The sequence below is a fragment of the Thalassophryne amazonica genome, chromosome 17 (assembly GCF_902500255.1).
Source record: "Thalassophryne amazonica chromosome 17, fThaAma1.1, whole genome shotgun sequence".
NCBI lineage: Eukaryota > Metazoa > Chordata > Actinopteri > Batrachoidiformes > Batrachoididae > Thalassophryne > Thalassophryne amazonica.
Genome location: NC_047119.1, coordinates 16971820 through 16993512, shown reverse-complemented (window position 1 = coordinate 16993512; position 21693 = coordinate 16971820). Strand labels below are relative to the sequence as shown.

The window sequence follows — 21693 nt, the reverse complement described above, 5'->3', positions numbered from 1 at the left end:
AACACACGGCGTGTGTGTGAAGTAGGGATGGGTATTGATCAGATTTTATCGATATCGATGCCATTATCGATTCCGCTTATCGATCCAATTCCTTATCGATTCCCTCCTCAATACCTCTTGTGAATTTTCTGTCTACTAAAAGTAGGCTTTACAAGTTTTCTATGCCAACAACATTTTATTGAGTCTAAAAGTAAATAAATATTAAACTGGTTACTGGATCCTCAACCCTCTGGGGTCCGAGGGCATTTTTTGGACAGTTCACTCGCCTGGCATAAATGTTTTATTATGGCTGTTAACAGCTCTCCCTGCATCCCACAATCAAGTTTTATGTCTCTTTTTTTCAGGACAACCTGTGCTTTCAGAATATATATGCTTTTGTTGTGTTTTATAAGTGTAATAAAGGTTTACAAACAAAAATAAGAAAGAAAAAAGAGAAGCGGAAAATAATTTTCCACACACATTCATTCAAAACGCACAGCAAACTATAATAAACAACTATTTTGACACTTTATAAAGGTAATTTGAGGTCTTGTGTGAAAGACTGTACAACAAAAAGGTTCAAACAATAAACACAAATGCACATTTTGAACAATATATACAAAATGGTCTATGTGTTTTTTGTTTGTTTTTTTTGTCTTCATCTCAAAGCAATTTCTGTCTCTTATTACACAAAGGTTACAACACAAACTTCTACTCTGTTTTGTTCTGCTCTGTTCTGTGCTGCTCCTAAAGCAGCTTTCATGTGAGATTGTTATCAGAGGCTCTGACTGATCTGCTGTGTGTGTATATATATATATATATATATATATATATATATATATATATATATATATATATATAGTACCTTTCCCTTCCTGAGCAGACGTCTGATCTCCACATGATCCAGATGCCATCCAGGATTCACCCCCTGGTTGTCGTGACGGATACAAATCTTCTCTATGACATCCCCAACATCTTCTAGCTATACAACAAACAAAACATTAATGCAGTGATGATTATGCATTTACGTTACACCAGAGTGTTGTACAAAGGATTTGCCGTATTTTTGTACAAAAACTGTTTTAAATGTTTTTTGGTTTTTGTTTTTAAAGTTATTTCCATAAAAGTCAAGATTTGACACATCAAAAGGTTCATTTTCAAAATATTGTGATCATATGTTTCTATTGTACACCTTTTCAGATTAAAACAAATTACAATGCAACACATGATTCTAAAAACCACAGAGAACAGAATAATAATCTACATAATTAACTGCTCATAATAATAATAATAATAATAATAATAATAATAATAATAATAATAATAATAATAATAATAATAATAATAATAATGATAATAATAATAATGATAGTTTATCATTATTCTGGACCACTTAAAAAAAATGTTTTTTGTGTGTGTGTGTGTGTGTATATATATAAAGTAGGCATTTTGTTTCAATGCAATTTATGAATTCTTGCTGCTCATCACAGAATCCTGGTGCCAACTTGTTTATGAATATTGACTGTACAATACCTCAACAATAAACATGTTCTCATCTCCTCTCTCAAAGAACATCCTCCTCTCCCTCTTGTTGACGCAAAGAGACTTCTGCTGAGTGCACACTGCATTTCGACCGTACAGGACAATGGAGACATCTGCATCTGTGCCCGCTCCGAACACGTCACTTGTGAAAGTTTTAATTTCATAAGGCACAACTACAACAAGAAAAAAGAAAAACAGTTATGCACAAATATCTGCACTCTTTACAAAGGTTGTGTAGATTGTGTTCTACGATGCTGTAAACTTTGATGCATTTTGTGGTTTACATGGTGTGTAAAACTCTGTTTGAAGTGGATTTGGGAAAAGATCTCTGACTATGGTGCCATCATCCTCCCCTTTGTCCAGCCAGCGGCCACAGGGGAAGCGTAGTTTCTGACCCAGAGAGGGAGCATCAATGTCCACCCAGTCAAGGAACCAGCCTGCCGATCCTCTGCCTAACACATAAACACAAATCTTTACATTGGCTTTTATGTATAGAGTGCATGGCTTGTGAGTGATTTCACATTACTCACAGCCTGTGACAGGGGTCGCCAACCGTGCTCCTGGAGATCACCTACCCTGCATGTCTTCCAACTCTCTGTACTCCACTCACTCATGTGTGCTCAGCCAGTCAAGAGCGAGGAAACATCATGATTGACTAATCAGCTGTGGTTGTAGCAGGTGCAGATGGACATTATGCAGAGCAGGTGATCTCTCGGACCATGGTTGGTGACCCTCAATGAGTCAGTCCTGCTGTACCGCGGTTGTCATGTCCAATGCGTATCTTCTTCAGTGGTCCAATATCGACAGCTTCCACTGTGAACTCGTCAATCATTCCGCACTCAAACTTATTTTTGTGAGTCTTGGAGGCCTTAAGGTTAATTATCCCTGTGATTGCAGACAAAACAATATGCTGCAATTTAATAAACTGGGGGGAAAATGCTCACATTCAAAACTAGACACACTAAATGAAAATTGAAAAAATAAAACCTGGCAACTGTGGTTGCCAGAATAATTCTGTAAAAAATAAATGAGTAAATAATAAATACAGCAAAAATATGAAAATACCTTTACAGAAAATACATGAAAATAGATTTTACAGTATAAAACTGTGGGGATTTGGAAACATAACTAATAAAAGGAAAATGCAGTAAGGGCAGCATTGAACCATGGTCACACAGATATATATATATATATATATATATATATATATATATATATATATATATATATATATATATATATATATATATATATATATATATATATATATATAGATAGATAGATAGATAGATAGATAGATAGATAGATAGATAGATAGATAGATAGATAGATATTAGCCATGCTAATGCTCCCCACAAGAATTTACTGAAAATAAAGTCTGAAGGACCTAAATGACATGGCGAGATTCTGAAGAACTTTGCTCGTTCATGTCTGCAACATATACATATTATTCAATTCATTGTATTTTCACAGTAGTCTCTATGTGCAACAGTGCAGTGACACAAACAACAAATATGCTTGTGTGCCAAGCGAAATGTCCGAGGCTCAAGACTGGCTGAGGCCCATTCACCCTATACAGCTGGAGATAGGTTAGGAAAAGTAACAAACAGAGCAAATAAATAACAATTAAATTTTAAATTCCACAGAATTCTTTTAAAACCAGCATAATATGTATGTGTCGTGGACAGGGCATGGAACCATGAACATTTCCAAATCACTGAATATGTCTTGGACTTTATTTACATCAATTATGAAGAAATACAAAAGTTTCTGGTACCAAAACATCAAATCTAGGCTTTCATCTCAGATGTACTTTCTGGCAAATTGTAGCTGAACGATCAGGTCTTCTTTTTAAGAAAATCCTCCTCTACACCACTTCATCAGGAAGCTGGATTTTATATTTTTAATTAATTTATATCAAGTTGTAGACATTTGCTTTCAGTTTGAGTTTAAGGACGATAACTTTAGATTTATGTATTGATTTGTATTTGAAATGGCATAAACAAATTAAAATGTGTGAAATGCCAAGTGTTAGTACAGTTGAGAAACACTCCATGGCATGTGTATTTTAAAGTTAAATGCATTATCCTGGTGTCACTCAGAGAGCAAAATTAACAGGTTATTTAATCAACAGGTGCCTGCTCATTTAAAAATCACTGGAGACAAACGCATATATAACACAACCCGAATTAAAGGAGAAATGCCCCTTTTAACAACCTGGATCCCATTTCTGGCATAAAATATGGTCGTTTATTCACCAATATAACTTTGGTGTCATTATTAGTCCATGGTTCAAACAATGTGTTCAGTTCAAATCTGAGGTACACATTTTTCTTCTACTAAGGTGGATTACAACTTTTTGTGGTACACAGCACAAACGACTGGACAGAAAGAACCTAGCAGTCAATGTGACTCACTGATTTCAAAATGCAGCCCTTTTCAACCAGACGTGTGGTGCTGTGACATGTGACATCATCTGTGTTCAGTCAGATTTCAGGGGAGTCCAGCACAACCCTGGCCTCCGCTCTAGCTCCACCCATGCCAGGAAGTGTTCAACATTTGACATTTCCTGTTTCACAGTGGACTGAATATTTGGCACTTCCTGTTTCAGTGTGAACTTACCACTGAGTTCCCGCAAGATTCAATGGGATCTCATCTATCGATCCAGCAAGTGCTTGACATTTGACATTTCCTGTTTCACTGTGGACTCAAAATTTGGCACTTCCTGTACCATACAGTGAGCATCGCGCCACTTTGGGCGCTCTGTTCATATTAATTTAGCTTAGAAATTCTGTTGGATTTACTTCCTTAAAATGTAAATTTTTGTTAACTACAATAGCTTTATACAGTAAAATTTATAGGTTATTCTTCAAAGGAATTTATATATTTTTACTCTGTTTTTTAACAGAATTATTGTGGCAACCAAAGCTGTCAGTTTTTCACAGTAAGAACAAAGAATCCCCCCCCCCCCCCCCCCCCAATTCAGTCTGGAATATTACCTGTGTCATCCTTGGTGCCATAGAGAATAGTAAAGACATTAGCATCAGTTCCTGCGTACTTCTTGTCTCCGGTTTTTATCCTCATTGTGTATGTTGTTGACATGGCTGCCAGAAGAGAACCATCAGTTTAATATGCATGGATTTTGTGGCTCTTCCTTTTCCATAATTTAAATATAGAAAACACAAAGTGAACACATTCATTCCATGGCCAGACAAACACAATAGATTTGTTGGTGTTAGACATTGCATAACCTAGTTAACATGTATGTACAGTAGGAAGCTATCACACTCACATTTTATTAAAAATACTTACCAGTGATGTTCACCAGAACATCACCAGTTCATCAGAATCTATACAGTTCTTGAAGCTGGATTATCTAACACACGTACCAAGTTTCTGTGATGCAACAAGTTTTGAACATGCTCAAACCACCAAGGTGTGCTCTTGTCTCATCAGGATGCACTTTCTGAACAAAGATACTTCTTACATTTTGCAATATGACATGCATTTCTCTGTGATCCTCCCACAACACTAATTCATACTCTATCATCGTGCTAGTTGACGGCGATTCTGCTACGCTGGCACGTACAACTGCTTTTCTACCATCAACATGTGAATGCAGCATAAGTTTGATTCTTCTGAAAATATTTTGGCCGGCAAATATTTGTCTGACCCTTCTGTTCCAGACCAAGTGTAGCTCCAGAGTCTTCCTCCTCATCATCATCCCCTTTCTTCATGAAGGCCTCGTCCACAGGAACCAGCTCCCTAGCAAGCTGTCCATCATCCTCATCGGTAGCCAGCCAGCGCTTACATGGGAAGTAGTACCTAAAATACAGTACATGCAATTGGGTCCAGATATATTTGGAAAGTGACAACATTTTGGTTAGTATGTAATAGCACCTAATGGAATGAAGACAGGAAGGGCTGGAGTAATGTGACTTTTGACCCCAGTGACCTTGAATATCACCAAAACTGACCTAAAGCAATGCTGGAATCAAATACGTTTGTGACATATTTAGCCCAACTCATGTTAAAAAACCAAATTCCTTAAACTTGACCTTTGCTAAAATTAAATCTTTATGGGCAATTTTGGAGTCAACCTTCATTGACACACAAAGTTTGGTATTAAGAAAAGGACCTGGGAGCTGAGGCCAACAAACAGAGAGATAGGACCTTGGTCCTAGTGATTTGACACATTTCACTTCCCCCAATTCCAGAACCCACCTGCAAATTTGTGCCACGTTTTCTGCAAATTAGAACGAAAAACTTAAATTTTGACCTTTACCACAATAATGGTGACCCCAATGATTTCCTTTTGACAAATTTGACCTGGCTGGGCTATTTTAGAAAATGTATCCATACGTGTGCTAATTTTTGGTGCAAATCAGAGTGGAAAAACTGTGTTGACCCGAATGATTGATCTTATTGATATGTTATTGATCTTATCTGTGCAACTTTGACTTTGCCAAAACAAAACAGTTAAGGGTAAAAGTACAAAATGTACAAAACGATGGTTCCTTAGAAATTGGAATATATATATATATATATATATATATATATATATATATATATATATATATAAACTGGTCATTACACAGACTGTGATTTATTCCACTGTACCATGACACACCACATAGTGGAGCTCTTGCAGATGTTTTATGTGCACGCTTTCTGTCTGCAGTGGAGGAACATGATGCACGTATTGTGCAGACAGCAGCATTCATTTTGTGTCTACACTGAACGGGATGTCCATGTTTGAGAATAAACTCACTGATTCAGCCACTAATACTTTTCTAAAATGCAGTTACACAGCAAAAGTAAAGTGCAAATAAAACACATGCTTTCATTCTAACACTGTCTGACATACGTGGTGTCATCTTTGTTGTCTACAATCTCCACCCGGTCCAAAAACCAGCCGGCGCTGGCCTGGCTGTTGTCATGTCGAATCCTCAGCTTCTTCAAGATCCCCAGATCCACTGCGGTGATGTTGAAAATGTCTTCCTGGGTCACAGATGGTTAAACCAGGGACAGGGGATCAAAAAATATTAAAGTTTTTCTATAATCACTTCAAACCCATAAAACACACGTGGATTTCATAGGTGGAGACGCGTTAATCTGTCTGCATCAAACATCAACATATGGACTGATGTTTCAAACTTATTCATTGGGTGTGAGGGTCTGAATGTCTTGTGCTCTGTGGCTCAAACAACAAGGCACAACAGCAGCTTAAAGGGGTTGTGTTGCTCAAATTCAGTTTTTTTTTTTTTTTACCTTTGAAAGTTACACATAGTATCATGTCAAACATTTCCACAAATCCAACAATAGGTCTGAACCTGCTTATTTTACACTTGTGTGACACTTTCACTCTTCAGCTGCAAGCGGCGATGGGGCCTCATCCACCATCATCCACCCTCATCGCTGCTTACAGCTGCTGATCAGTGGGAAGGTCTGCTGTCCACTACAGGGTTAATGTCCTGGGGGGAGAGAGAGAGAGAGAGAGAGAGAGAGAGAGAGAGAGAGAGAGAGAGAGAGAGAGAGAGAGAGAGAGCGGCCGGGCGAGCGCTGTCTGGACACAGTGTCATGTGGAATAATTATTTCGTACTGAATGACGTACAGTGAGGAAAATAAGTATTTGAACACCCTGCGATTTTGCAAGTTCTCTCACTTAGAAATCATGGAGGGTTCTGAAAATTTCATCTTAGGTGCATGTCCACTGTGAGAGACATAATCTAAAAAAAAAAAAAAAATCCGGAAATCACAATGTATGATTTTTAAATAACTTATTTGTATGTTACTGCTGCAAATAAGTATTTGAACACCTGTGAAAATCAATGTTAATATTTGGTACAGTAGCCTTTGTCTTTACAGAGGTTTCCTGTAGTTTTTCACCAGGTTTTCACACACTGCAGCAGGGATTTTGGTCCACTCCTCCATACAGATCTTCTCTAGATCTTTCAGGTTTTGAGTTTCAGCTCCCTCCAAAGATTTTCTATTGAATTCAGGTCTGGAGACTGGCCAGGCCACTCCAGGACCTTGAAATGCTTCTTACGGAGCCCCTCCTTAGTTGCCCTGGCTGCGTGTTTGGGGTCATTGTCATGCTGGAAGACCCAGCCATGACCCATCTTCAATGCTCTTACTGAGGGAAGGAGGTTGTTTGCCAAAATCTCGCAATACATGACCCCATCCATCCTCCCTTCAATACGGTGCAGTCATCCTGTCCCCCTTTGCAGAAGAGCACCCCCAGAGTATGATGTTTTCACCCCCATGCTTCACGGTTGGGATGGTTTTTCTTGGGGTTGTTCTCATCCTCTAAACATGGAAAGTGGAGTTGATTCCAAAAAGCTCTATTTTGGTCTCATCTGACCACATGACCTTCTCCCATGCCTCCTCTGGATCATCCAGATGGTCACTGGTGAACTTCAAACGGGCCTGGACATGTGTTGGCTTGAGCAGGGGGACCTTGCTGCCCTGCAGGATTTTAAACCATGACAGCATCATGTGTTACTAATATAATCATTGTGACTGTGGTCCCAGCGCTTTTCAGGTCATTGACCAGGTCCTCCTGTATAGTTCTGACCTTTCTCAGAATCATCCTTACCCCACAAAGTGAGATCTTGCATGGAATCCCAGACTGAGGGAGATTGACAGTCATCTTGTGTTTCTTCCACTTTCTAATAAATAATCATAACAGTTATTGTCTTCTACCAAGCTGCTTGCCTGTTGTCCTGTAGTCCATCCCAGCTTGTGCGGGTCTACAGTTTTGTCCCTGGTGTCCTTAGACAGCTCTTTGGTCTTGGCTAAGGTGGACAAGTTGGAGTGTGATTGATTGAGTGTGTGAACAGGTGTCTTTTATACAGGTAACAAGTTCAAACAGGTGCAATTAATACAGCTAAGTAGTGCAGAATAAGAGGGCTTCTTAAAGAAAAATTAACAGGTCTGTGTGAGCCAGAATTCTTGCTGGCTGGTAGGGGTCAAATACTTATTTGCAGCAGTAACATACAAATAAATTATTAAAAAATCATACACTGTGATTTCCGGATTTTTTTTTTTTTTAGATTATGTCTCTCACAGTGGACATGCACCTAAGATGAAAATTTCAGACCCCTCCATGATTTCTAAGTGGGAGAACTTGCAAAATCGCAGGGTCTTCAAATACTTATTTTCCTCAGTGTATCTGCCCTCAGATCATGGCAGATGTCACCATCCCACTTTGCACCCATGTCACACAGATGATGTGACACCTGATGGCTGTGGCATGGCTGGTGGTCACCTTGTGGTGGGAAGCATGCCTAGAGCCATTCCAAAGGTGATAACTTACTTTATTTACATTGTAGTGCCTTGGTAAATGATTCCATTGTCAGTCCTTCTAATGGGTTAGAAAATGTTCCGGTCGTTATATGTTTATTACAGCTGTGACGCAGCTGAACGTGGTAAGAGGAACCTTACCTGGCCACTCTCAAATTTGTTCAGGTTGTTTGACTTCCTGAGCTGTCGCTCTCCTGTGTCACCAATCTCTCCATAGATGTTGATGTAAATGTTGGCATCAGTCCCCGCCCCCCACACAGACCCAGTGAACACATGAACCTCATATGAGTTCACTGACAAGGAAAAAACAGATAGATAGTTCTTGTCCAGAGTACTCAGAAACAGTAAGGGCCCCTTCACACATAGTACGACTAAGTACAAATCAGGGTAAATCACGACGGAACAGCTCGTATGAATGAACCACAAAAACATTGAGCCAACGGGCAGGTGTGCATGAAGCCACTGCGACGGTTTTGTGCATGCGGGAACACAGTGGTGTGAAAATTAAAAAAAAATACATGCCACCCACGGGATTCAGACCTGCACTTTCTAAAAGCTCTGATTGCCAGCCAGAAACTTTACCACTGAGCTACTATCGGTGTCGTGTAAAAGGTGCAGGAAAATGCCTGATATCAAGAAGGACATTGATGTATTTAAAAAAATATAAAACCACACACCATATAAAAAAGCTGCATTTTATTGAATCCCTTTTATCAAGTGAACAATACAAATGTGATCCATCTGTTCCTCTGTAGATGACTTATGGTCACAGACGTACAGTCATGCAATAACATGAATGAGAAACAGGGCGCTCTTATCATGTTCACATCTGCTGGCGGTGTGTCCAGCCGGCCCTGTGCACGTGTCCTGCATGACACGTGTGTCTGGTGGACTGCGCACTGCAGAACAGACACTGCGTCATGTGGAACAGAGCTCACATGGGTGACGTGACATTCAGATCGCCCGCTGCATGTTATGATCTGACGGTCCATTTTACTAGGTTAGCCTGTCAATGTGCATGGCGTGCGCATGCTTGCTGCAGCCCATTGCAGCAGTGATATATATTTTTATGTATGTCCACAGGAGAACAGCAAGCAGACACACGCGCGTCACAGTGGACAGTTGTTAGTTGATGTCCGTCCATACACAGTACGTGTTCCCCAGCTGGGACGTCCAGACCCACAGATCTCCACAGCCACTCCTGTCGGTGGACCTATGCCGTCAGTTCAGCGCACACACTAACGTGTCACTTTGTCTGTTTGCAAAGCCACACTTGTGGGGCACTTAGACAAATTTCACATCCAGCTCGACAGTGATCGCCTGCTGACTGTTTACGTGCTAATAGTGTGAATGGCCACACATGTTCCAAGTGCCAAGCGAGTGATGTTAGATGTTCATGTGTGTCAGCTGGAATTTGGCCGCGAGAGGGTTCAATGAACTCTCACAGGACACACTCTGTCTTTCAGCCGCTGGTGTGTGCAAAACGTTGTAGCAACAGGTGTACGAGGCGTTGGAGGCAGCTACAATTTTACATGTACTGCATACAATTCCTGCTTCATGCGCAATTCAACCGCATTCATGCTATGTATGAAGGGGCCCTAACATTTTCATATTTCATAGCCATATTTGAAATGCTTCACTTCAGTATTTATTTACTGAAGGAAACTATAGGTCACTAATGTTCTACTCACCCTCCAGGTCTTCATTGTCTTCAGAGAGTAACTCAACCACAATTTCCCCATCTTCTTCATCTCTCGCCAGCCAGCGGTTACAAGGAAAAATGAATGTCTCCACCACCTCCTGCATCTCCTCAGCTATCTCAGTTTCTTCCTCTTCTCTCTTTTTCTTTTTCTTTTCCTTTTTCTTTTCCTTTTTGGTGTCTTCCTTCTTCACCTCAATTTGCACCATTGCCATGGTCAGACGCTTGATTTCTACTGTCTCCAGGAACCACCCATCTCCAATACCTTTCCCGTCATGGCAGATTCTTAGTTTGTAGATCTTACCAACATCCTGAGCCTCAATCTGGAGTGCATGAAAAAAATACCACCAGAATAGGTCAGCTAGCAATCAAGCACAATCAGAGTATAAATTCCACCTGTCAAAAAATGCCTCTTGACAAAGAAAAAAAACGTCTATAAATTGCACCGGGGTTTAAATCAGACTTTTTTTCTGTATGTGGAACTTACTTTTTAACACATAATTTCGCTTGGGAATGGGGGTGGGGGGATTTACCAACAAAGATTCAGTAGCACATGTGGTCACCACAGCATATGAGTTTACTTAACATCAGGATTTTTAAATTCCAAAAATAAGCATTATGGACGAATAAAGATGCTCTGGACAACACTGGATGTTATTTAATGCAGTTTGGACTAAAGGAATTCTCAGAGGGACACGGATGGAGATTGGATTTTCACATGAAGCCTGTGCTCTGTATCTAAAGGACCTTTAAATTTCAAAAAATAAATGTGTTGGACAACTTATTTGATGTTATTTAATACAGTTTGGAGCCCTGTGACAGACTGATGTCCTGTCCAGGGAGTACTCTGGACAGGACGTCACGACTTAGCTGGAGATGTTTGCAGGAAGCCCTCAGCCTCTGGTGTATCTAAAGGCCATTTAAATTCCTAAAATAAGCAAGATCAATGAATAAATGTGCATTGGTCAGTAATAAATATTATTGTTATTATTAATAACAAACGTGATTTTTGTTATTCAAGTTGTACCGGAGTATAGGTCACAGGACCTCCCAAACTATTAAAAAAAATGCAATTTATACTCTGGAATATATGGCAAATTCAACTCATATCATTTAATACAAACCTTAAAGATCTCAGTGGTTCCACGTTCAAAATTGTTGGATCGGCTCTTGAGGACAAGAACTTCGGTTTTACCATTGTCTCCGTAGATCTGACAGAAGACATTGGCGTTGGTGCCACCTGCACGTATATCTCCAGTGACTACAGTTACTTCATAGTTGATCACTGTTCCAGGTAAAACATCACAACACATGAATGACTCCAATGAGAAGGTACTGAAACTGTGTTTAATAGTGATAAACCCACAGGTTCCATCACTTACATTGTTCAATGTCCAGGATCTCACTCGGATAGATCTCCACCTCCACTTTCCCATCAGCCTTGTCTTTGCAGAGCCAGCGGTGGCTTGGGAACATGTATTGTTTTCCATGAACTGGCACAGAGATCTGTACACTGTCCAGAAACCAGCCAGCCCGTAGGCCCTCATTGGTATGCCCAATCAGGAGACGGTTGATCTGTTAGAATCATAAGTAGACCTTTTAAATAACACACAAAATTGTCTAAAATACTTAAAAAGTAAAAGGGTCATGACTATGCAAGTGGTCGGTGACTCATGCAAAGAACATGCCTGTCCAATGTCAAGAGTGTCAACGGTAAAGATGTCAGTGCGTCCCGTCTCAAAGTAGTTGCCAAGGTCATTGTCAGAGACCACCAGCATCACTTTGGTGGTATCACCCTTTTCCCCATAAAGCTTGACAAAAACCCGGGAGTCAGAGCTGGCCCCATTAATGCTGCCCGTCTTGATTGCTATGTGATAGCTTACATCTGACATTAGAGACAAGGCAGTCAGTTCCAGATTTATTTAAATGATATGTTGTCTTTTTTCCAGCATGAATGTAACATTTAAAGAGTTGAAAATGTTCTCTCTCACTGAAGAGACGCAGGCCATCTCCAGCTGGAACTAACTCACGGATAATCTGACCATCATCCTCATTGCGGTCCAACCACCTGAAGAAGGATGTAAAAGAAATGCAAAATTTACATTTGAACTAGAAAGTTCACTTGGAAAGTATAATACCTCCACCCGGGTAAAAGGTTAACCATGTTTACAACCCTAATCCCAATGAAGTTGGGATGTTTGCTTGTGAATGGCTGAACCTTTTGGGGATGCTCCTTTTATTCCCAATCATGACACTCACAATTAGTGTCCTCAGTTCCCAAATGCTTATTGAGTGTTGTTAGAAGGAAAGGTGATGTAACACAGTGGTAATCATATCACTGTCCCAGCTTTTTTGAAACGTGTTGCAGGCATCCAGTTCAAAATGAGCAAATATTTGCACAAAAACAAAAAAGTCTATCAGTTTGAACATTAAATATCTTGTCTTTGTGGTGTATTCAATTGAATATAGGTTGAAGAGGATTTGCAAATCATTATATTCTGTTTTTGTTTACATTTCCAACTTCATTTCCAACTTCATTGGAACTGTCATTCAATGATATCATCATACATGTTCTCTGTGGTCTTGACATTTAATCAGTTTGTCCACAATTGAACTACTTTATCCTTGACAAACACACAACCATTCCACCATGTTTCATCAATATTAAGTTTGACCTTTCAAAGTCATCTTCATATTAGTGTGCCATGGTATCCTTCACCAGTTCCTGGAAATAGCTATTGTAAATAGCAAGATTTAGCTTAGAATTCAGTACAAGATAACATAAAGCACAGCAATTGGGGTAACCATAGCTAAGATGATAGAGTGGCTTGTCCATTATTGAAAAGTTTGGTGGATCACTCCCCTTCAAAATAAAACCAGCAGGGATAGCATGGAAAGGACTAACCTAGGACATGTAAACCCCACACAGAAGTGGGATGAATCAAACAAAAACAAATAAAGTGTAATAATTACAAGCAACGTTACAAAATTAATCAGTCTGGGAGCATGTGCTGCTACTATTCTTCACCGCATCCATAACACCACAAAACCTCTTTGGGTACTATCATAATGAGGCTACACAAATATATGTTGGAGTAACTGTATTTTACACATTTTTTCATTGAAAACTCTCAAGGCCTGCCAAACCTGTCCTTTTTATAACAGGCCAGCTTCGACAGGGAAAGTTGAGGTAACTCAGCACTTTAACCTTGCGGTTTGGCTCCGGTTTCCTGTGGACAGTGCTGGCTGGCCTCTGGGCGTTTTGTCACGATTTGTAATTGCAAACTCTCCAATCAGCTGTCTGACTACTCAGAGACAAGCCACTGGAGAACTTGTGACACAGAGTGAGCTTTAGTTTCAGTGGGTATAGACTACACAGTAGAGATACTAAAATGATGTTTGTATATTTTCACAATGCACAGGCAGTATACACTAACGTGTGACTGCTTTACCTATTACAGGGGAATTCAGTGGCCAAACTCTCTGGCTGCCCCTCCTCCCTGACCATCACTTTGTCAAGGAACCAACCACAACCTCCACCCCGACCATCATGTCCAACACGTACTCTGTGCACCCGGCCCAAGGACACTGACTCAATGAGGAACTCATCATGCTGAAGGCAACGGATTAAAAGTTAGTTTCAAACGTCCTTTCACATACAACATTTTCCATTTGTGTTGCAGAAATACTATTCTATATATACTATACTCACGTTGCCCTTTTCAAATTTGTTGACGTTGTTTTTGCTCATGACCATGAGTCGCTCCCCCGTGTCACCCAGGTCACCGATGATATTTAGGAAGACGTTGGCATCAGTCCCACTACCGCCGACGTTGCCGGTGCAGATGGTGACACGGTACTTTATCACTGTCATGGAAGGAAAAACCTTAAATGACATAAAGCACCTGCATTCTCTCATGCACTGATGATCCACTCCATTGCAAATGCTTCCCAACAGGCATCCATTTGCAACCCATAAAACAATCACATCACCCACACAACCTCCATTCTTCCTTAATAAAGTGGTGTTAAAAATATGGGGGTACAGTGGTCCCTCACTATAACGTGGTTCACCTTTCGCGGCCTCGCAGTTTCGCGGATTTTTTTTAGTCCAATTTTACATGCTTTTTTTTTTTTTTTTTTTTTTTTTTTTTACAGCCCATTGTGTTCTGCGTCTTCATCAAGCAGGCCGGTCGCGGCACCGCGAAGGGAGAGTACGCGCATTGTGTTCTGCGTGTCTGTTTATAAGAATCTTCTCTCCCAGAAGAAAAAAGAGCACCAACAACTACCCATAACTGGGTTCTTCACTCGGAAAAAGACACCTGCACCGAGGTGTCACTCAGTGGAAAAAGACGCGACAGCGGAGCGGCGCCAAGATGAAGAGGCGCGATCAGAGGAACTGTGAAATACTGGTCAGTCACTATTAATAATTTCTTATGTGTCCAACCTCCTAGGTTCATCGTTAAAATTAAATTCGTTAGCTCTAAAAGCCATCATAATTGTTTATAGGAAAACGTTCTATTTTTATTTCTCAAACAAATGTTTGGGCCTGAAAACAGGTTGGTCTTATTTTTCTACTAAGGTTTGAACTTTGAGTGTTTACACAGGAGAGAAAAGTGAAAAAATGTTAATTCCTGTTTGAGAAAAGTGTATAAAGTGTGTAGTGAGGGGTTTTACAGCCTTAAAACGTCTATAATAATTGTAAAAAATAACGAAGTCTACTTTGCGGATTTCACCTATTGCGGGCTATTTTTAGAACGTAACTCCCGCAATAAACGAGGGACCACTGTACACACAAAAACAACCAAATTCATAAACCTTTTGCACAAATTACTGAGCAAATGAATAAAATGGAATTTGCTCTTTAGTACCTGTTTTTAGACATAATATAGCACTCTGAATGGTATATTCATTCATTCACTCATTCATTTTCTGCTACTTATCCAGGTATGAGTCACGGAGGCAGCAGATCAAGGACATCATCCCTCATTTCTCAATACTCAGCCAAGTCCTCTGACTCTTATCCTGAGGTATTCTGAAGCCAGGTGGGAAATATAATCCCTCCAGCATGTCTTGGGTCTTCCCTGGAAGACCTTCCAAGGGAGCCAACCAAAGGGTATCCTCACCAGATGTTCGAACAACCTCAGCTGGCTCCTTTTGTTGGGATTTCATTTCTGAGATCTCATTATTTCTGTCATAACCCAAAGCCCATGACCATGAAGTGAGGATAGGAGCATAAATCGACTGTCTCAGCTTTCATCTAAAACAGCTGATCAAATGGTAAATAAATGGGCCGCATTTATAAAGCATTTTTCCATCTGCATCAGACGCTCAAAGCGCTTTACAAATAATGGCTCACATTCACCCCAATGTGAGGGTGCTGCCATACAAGGTGCTCACTGCACACCGGGAGCAACTATGGGATCAAGGACCTTGCCCAAGGGCCCTTAGTCATTTTCCGGTCAGGCTGGGATTTGAACCAAGGATCTGCTGGTCTCAAGCCAAACACTTAACCACTAGACCATCACCTCCCCAAAGCACTTTAAAATGATACTTCACATTCACCCTTTCATACACAGACTGACACAGCAGACAGGGTTCTTCCATTAAAGAATCTCAGCTGCACAATGTTAGAAACTTTGTAATTAAAGACGTGACGTTGTTCAAAAGCCCCATAATGACAGTGAAGCAAGAAAGAAAAGTGATATTATTTAACTGTCACCACTTTTTTTTTTTTTTTTTTGTCTGGTTGGGGTATTTAATCTATGTTTGTTTTTTGTTTTGTTTTTTTCCTGAATAAGACCATGTCTCCATGTAATGTTTATTTCTGTCCACCAGTGCCTTTCTTTACATTGCTCTAAATGATAATGAAGAGTATGCAGCCACATGCAGCCGCCTCCAGAAAAAAACGCTGCACCCAGTGTCTTTTCTCACACTGGAACACTTATTTTGTGCAGCTGCTCCAAGCACTGAAATTCATTTCTGCCAATTTGTCACTAAAAATCAATCACAATAGAGACAAACACTTATCTGTGATAAGAGATTGGACAGACGCTTGGTTCTTGCTGAGGGTGAGTCCTTTGATTGGTGTACATTATAAGGTAGTCGTTAGCTGTTTATTGTTGTCATACAAACAAATCACATGTGCAGGCTGTTGAAACGACTGGTATGAAGCCTTTGTGGGTGGTCTCACAGTGCTTTTCCACCACAAAAAAATGCTATGTAAACACTGGACTGAGCTTTCTCAAGACCACCGCACCCCACAAAGTAAGTCTGACCCCAGAGTTTGAGAACCTCTGAATTGATGCAACATGTTAACCAATATATTATTTGACATTACTGTAACTTAACATGAAACATTTAGGATTAACAGTGCAAAGTATGATGCAAATGAGTGATTGTTTTTGGTCTCACAGGGCAGCGGCTCATCGATGAGCGTTCCGGTAGCTGGCAGCTCTCTGACAATTTCATTATCATCTTCATTGATGTCGAGCCAGCGGCCACATTCAAATGAGTATTTCTCATTGGTCAATGTTTTCAGCAAAGTGACCTGCACAAAAAGACATGAACTCCGTTTCCACATATGTACAACGTATGATTAAAAGTAAATAAAAGTAAATAACTTCTCAGTACTGTATATGCCAACTGTAAAGTCTTTTCTGAATTCTGACTCTGTGGATCAATTTGCATCACAACCCTATTTCCACACACTTCTTCCTGCATTTCTGAAAAGAGGTGTTAAATTAATTTTGGAGTAGCTCACTGAATACAAGCGCTTAAAGAGCTTGCAGGTCAGGACTGTTCGATCAAAATGAAGGGTCTCACCCTCGCTAAATGCCAGCCAGCAAATGGATGCCTCTTCTCGTGCCAGATTCGCAGCTTCAGCAGTTTTCCAACATCGGGCATTTCAATCTATAATGGGTGCAAAGTAATGACAGAAAACTAACACGTGTCACAGATGCACTTAATTAAATGCACGATCAAGTGTTTACCATGAATTTATCAAGCTGGCCTTGTTCAAAACTGTCCGAGTTGTTTTCCAGTTTTATTTCATCTGATTTGCCCTTTTCTCCATAGATCTGTAGGAACACCTGGGCATCAGTTCCGGCCCCCTTCACCTCTGATGTCCATATCCACAGGGACCATGGGTATTCTGAGGTGAAAGAGAAGAAGACTTTAAACTGAGGAATGCTGATGGTTTTTGAGAAGAATAAGTTCTACGTATAAAGACCAGGAGGCCAATTGGTGCCTGTGCTTCTACAAGGATACCAGGATTGAACTAGATGAGAATTTACAACTCCCTTGAACGGGACTACAGTCCATCGCAGGTTAATTTCCCAGTTAAGCCTGATCCCATTTACAGCTGGAGGACTGAGACAACGCAGATCATAGCTTTGTTAAGACTGCCAGTTCAAATTTATTGTATTTATTATCTTACTGATTGACTAGTCACATTTTATATATATATATATATATATATATATATATATATATATATATATATATATATATATATATATATATATATATATATATATATATATATATATATGTATATATATATATATATATATATATATATATATATATATATATGTATATATATATATATATATATATATATATATATATATATATATATATATATATATGTATATATATATATATATATATATGTGTGGATATAACCTGCTCCCGTGTTTTTTTTTTGTGTGTGTGTTTGGGATTGCCACAGCGGATACAGCCAGATCCGCATTGGTATTGGTAGTTGGCAGAATTCTAGGGGCTCATGACTGACAGGGGCCCAGAGAGGCCCCAATACAATTATAATACTGACAAAATAATATGGGGAGTAGCCCAATAAGAGTTCCTTTCATGGGGCCCAAAATCCCTGGCAGTGCCCCTGTCCAAGGGCACTGGTAGCAGTAGAGGAAATCAAACCCAGGTCTCCATATTGGAAGCCCATTCTTTTTGAGAATTAAAAAATAACCCAGTCAGCTCACAGTTAGATGTAATTTGTTATATTATATATATATATATATATATATATATATATATATATATATATATATATATATATATATACTTGTTTTTGAATTCAATGAAGCCACCCACTTTTTTGTTTTTTCTGCCTGAGGGACACCATCTCATACAGCTCCCTCTCAATCAATCCATCCCCCTCATCTTCATCCAGCCACATCCCGCACGGAAATGTCTGCTCAATGCCCGTAAATGGACAATAGATCATCACCTGAAAAGAAAATGGGTACTTAACATGTGAATGACACTTTCAGAATGACGCTGCCGCTACCAACAGTGGACGTGGAGTACCTTTTCACAGTACCATCCAGCTCCAACAGCCCCGTTGTTGTGACCGATGCTGACCCTGCTGAGCGGGCTGATCAGTTCACAAATCTCCACATTGAAAAGGTCAATGAGGCCACGCTCGAAAGAACCGCCCTCCAGAAAGATTTTGCCACTGTTTTTCAAGCCCTTTGTGCCATGCATGACCATGTGGATATTCGAGTTGGTACCTGCCCCCCTCACATTCCCAGTCATTACCTGTACATTATATACGATTCCTACATGGATATAGAAAACAGCATTTGGAATGACATGATGATTGCACATAAAGTAACATACATATTGAAGTAATATATTAAAATAGTATCTTGTGGTGTTTTACCCATTGGTTGCACTGACCCCACCAACACATCTCTTTGTATTTTGCCATCATCTTCATCCATGGCAAACCATCGATTGACTGGAAACTCATACACCTCCTTATTCCCCATGTCATCCAGTACAACCTGGGTAAACACATCACATTTAAAATAAGCTTGTGTGTGCTTGTGTAAACATTTGCAGAGAACAAACAGCTATGTGCCTTATCAAGGAACCATCCAGCTGAAGATCCCCTGTTGTTGTGTCCGATGGTGATTTTCTTCAGCTTTCCAAGGTTGGGAGCTTCTATTGTGAATTTGTCTTCAGAGCCACGTTCAAAGTTGTCTTTGTCACTATCCAGCCGTCTTTCTCCTTTCAGATTACACAAAGAGGTTTTAATATAGGATCCAATCTAAACACACAGAAATAATCATTAAAACATTGCTGCAGTAGTCTGAGGTAATAGCTATAAAGCTTTATAGTTATCTTTGTGAATTTGTAACACCAATGCTTCTGAAGCCAAATTTGGACAACTCTTGACGAGGCTCACTCAAATTTGGCGCAATGGTCCACTGCAGTCGGAAGCAAATCACATTTCAAGTTTGATGCAATTTTGCCAGAACCATAAAATTGTTTGGTACACGTCGCCTGAAAGCCAACTTTGTTGCTGCTCCTGTTGCTGCTTAAATTTGGCACAAAGCTTTACCTTGGTGTTGTGCTATACATACCTCATCTTCTTCAAGAATCTGGCAAAATCTGAAATGTTATTGGGTTAAAAAAAATTCCATTTGGCACACAGGTTTTCAGATTCTTGCTTTCCTCCAATTTGAAACATTTATATTATGGGCTGTAGATGATGGAATCCCTGTATTCCTTACAATTGAATGTTGAGAAACATTGTTCTTAAACTGTTGGACTATTTTTTCAAGCAGTTGTTCACAAAGTGGTGATCCTCACCCCATCTGCTTGTGAACGGCTGAGCCTTTTGGGGATGCTCCTTTTATATTCAATCATGACACTCACCTGTTTCCAATTAACCTGTTCACCTGTGGAATGTTCCAAACAGGTGTTCTTTGAACATTCATCAATTTTCGCAGTCTTTTGTTGCCCCTGTCCCAGCTTTTTTGAAATGTGTTGCAGACATCCATTTCAAAATGAGCAAATATTTGCACAAAAACTTTAAAGTTTATCAGTTTAAACATTAAATATCTTGTCTTTGTGGTGTATTCAATTGAACAAAAGTTGAAGAGGTTTTGCAAATCTTTGTATTCTGTTTTTATTTACATTTCACACAACGTCCCGACTTCCTTGGAATTGGGGTTGTACTTCTGCAACCCTCCCATCCTGTGCACTGGCAAAATTTCCTGTATATTTGTTTTGTAAATTGTTTTGTCAATTGTGTCAGCATGGCCCAAGCAGAGGGTCACTACTTTGAGTATGGTCTGCTTGAGGTTTCTTCCTCAAATTATCAGAGGGAGTTTTTCCTTACCACTGTCGCCTGTGTGTTTGCTCTAGGGGTTGGTAAGGTTAGACCTTACTTGTGTGAAGCACCTTGAGGCAACTTTGTTGTGATTTGGTGCTATATAAATGAAATAAATTAAATGAATTAAGTACTGGCCAAATAAATAAAAATAGACACCTTCCCCACTTTTGCCACACAGTTTGACATCAGTCTGAGACAGTACCTGTACATACCACGTTTCTTGTAGTGTACATATACCTACATTGCAGTATATCCAGATGCCAGATATTTATAAGTGTAAGGCTTCTGGATTCCTTCTTTACTCTTGTGTAACACATGTCCCTGAATGTCTGCTTACAGTAGGGAGGGGTGTTATTTCAAAAAATTTGGGAATCTATAAATGTTTGCATGGAATATGGAAATATACATAGACTAAACCATAGCAGGATAAATTTTGGGTCATTTGGTTCCAACAACCCATATGGACAGAGCCAGTGAAGATATCGGGTTCAAAAATCACCAAAAATATCGACGAAAATGTCATATCTTGAGAACCGCTGCACCTAGAGACTTGAAATTTGGCTCCAAATGTTGCTTGACCCAAAGTTTATATTCAACTTCTATAGTAACAATAAGCCTATCTGGTGTTTTTAAGAGTAAAAAACGTAATTTCAGTACATATATTACGATCAATTGTAACAAACAAAATCTATGTTGTTTTTATATCAGGAACATCAGTTGAGTATAATCATCACATGTGAAGAATGACATGGCCACAAAGAACTAATTATAAGCAACAGAGTGGTTTTCTACGTCAACAGCACATATATGACACACGCTTTACTTGAAATTTTCAAGCGCTCCGTCCATATGGGTTTTTGGAACAAAATGACCCAAACTTTATCCTGCTATGGTTTATTCCGTGTATATTTCCATATTCCATGCAAACATTTATAGATTTCCACATTTTTTGAAATAGCACCCCTCCCTACTTACAGTTTCACATCATTATTGGCCATGCGTCACATTATTTTCAATGCAA

At 39.6% G+C, this 21693-nt stretch overlaps 1 protein-coding gene across 1 annotated transcript in view; it reads right to left on the bottom strand.

Moving 5' to 3' along the window:
* LOC117530054 (lipoxygenase homology domain-containing protein 1-like) overlaps positions 1–21693 on the bottom strand; it is a 138566-nt gene that overhangs the window by 79620 nt on the left and 37253 nt on the right. Inside the window, 22 exon segments of the mRNA XM_034192988.1 lie at positions 845–961; positions 1513–1694; positions 1806–1973; positions 2278–2406; positions 4521–4625; positions 5195–5346; positions 6389–6522; positions 8968–9119; positions 10518–10848; positions 11650–11810; positions 11908–12100; positions 12214–12410; positions 12517–12593; positions 13978–14138; positions 14238–14392; positions 16940–17075; positions 17351–17437; positions 17518–17678; positions 18641–18776; positions 18857–19107; positions 19212–19335; positions 19413–19561. Of these exon segments, the coding sequence (XP_034048879.1) occupies positions 845–961; positions 1513–1694; positions 1806–1973; positions 2278–2406; positions 4521–4625; positions 5195–5346; positions 6389–6522; positions 8968–9119; positions 10518–10848; positions 11650–11810; positions 11908–12100; positions 12214–12410; positions 12517–12593; positions 13978–14138; positions 14238–14392; positions 16940–17075; positions 17351–17437; positions 17518–17678; positions 18641–18776; positions 18857–19107; positions 19212–19335; positions 19413–19561 (3458 nt within the window).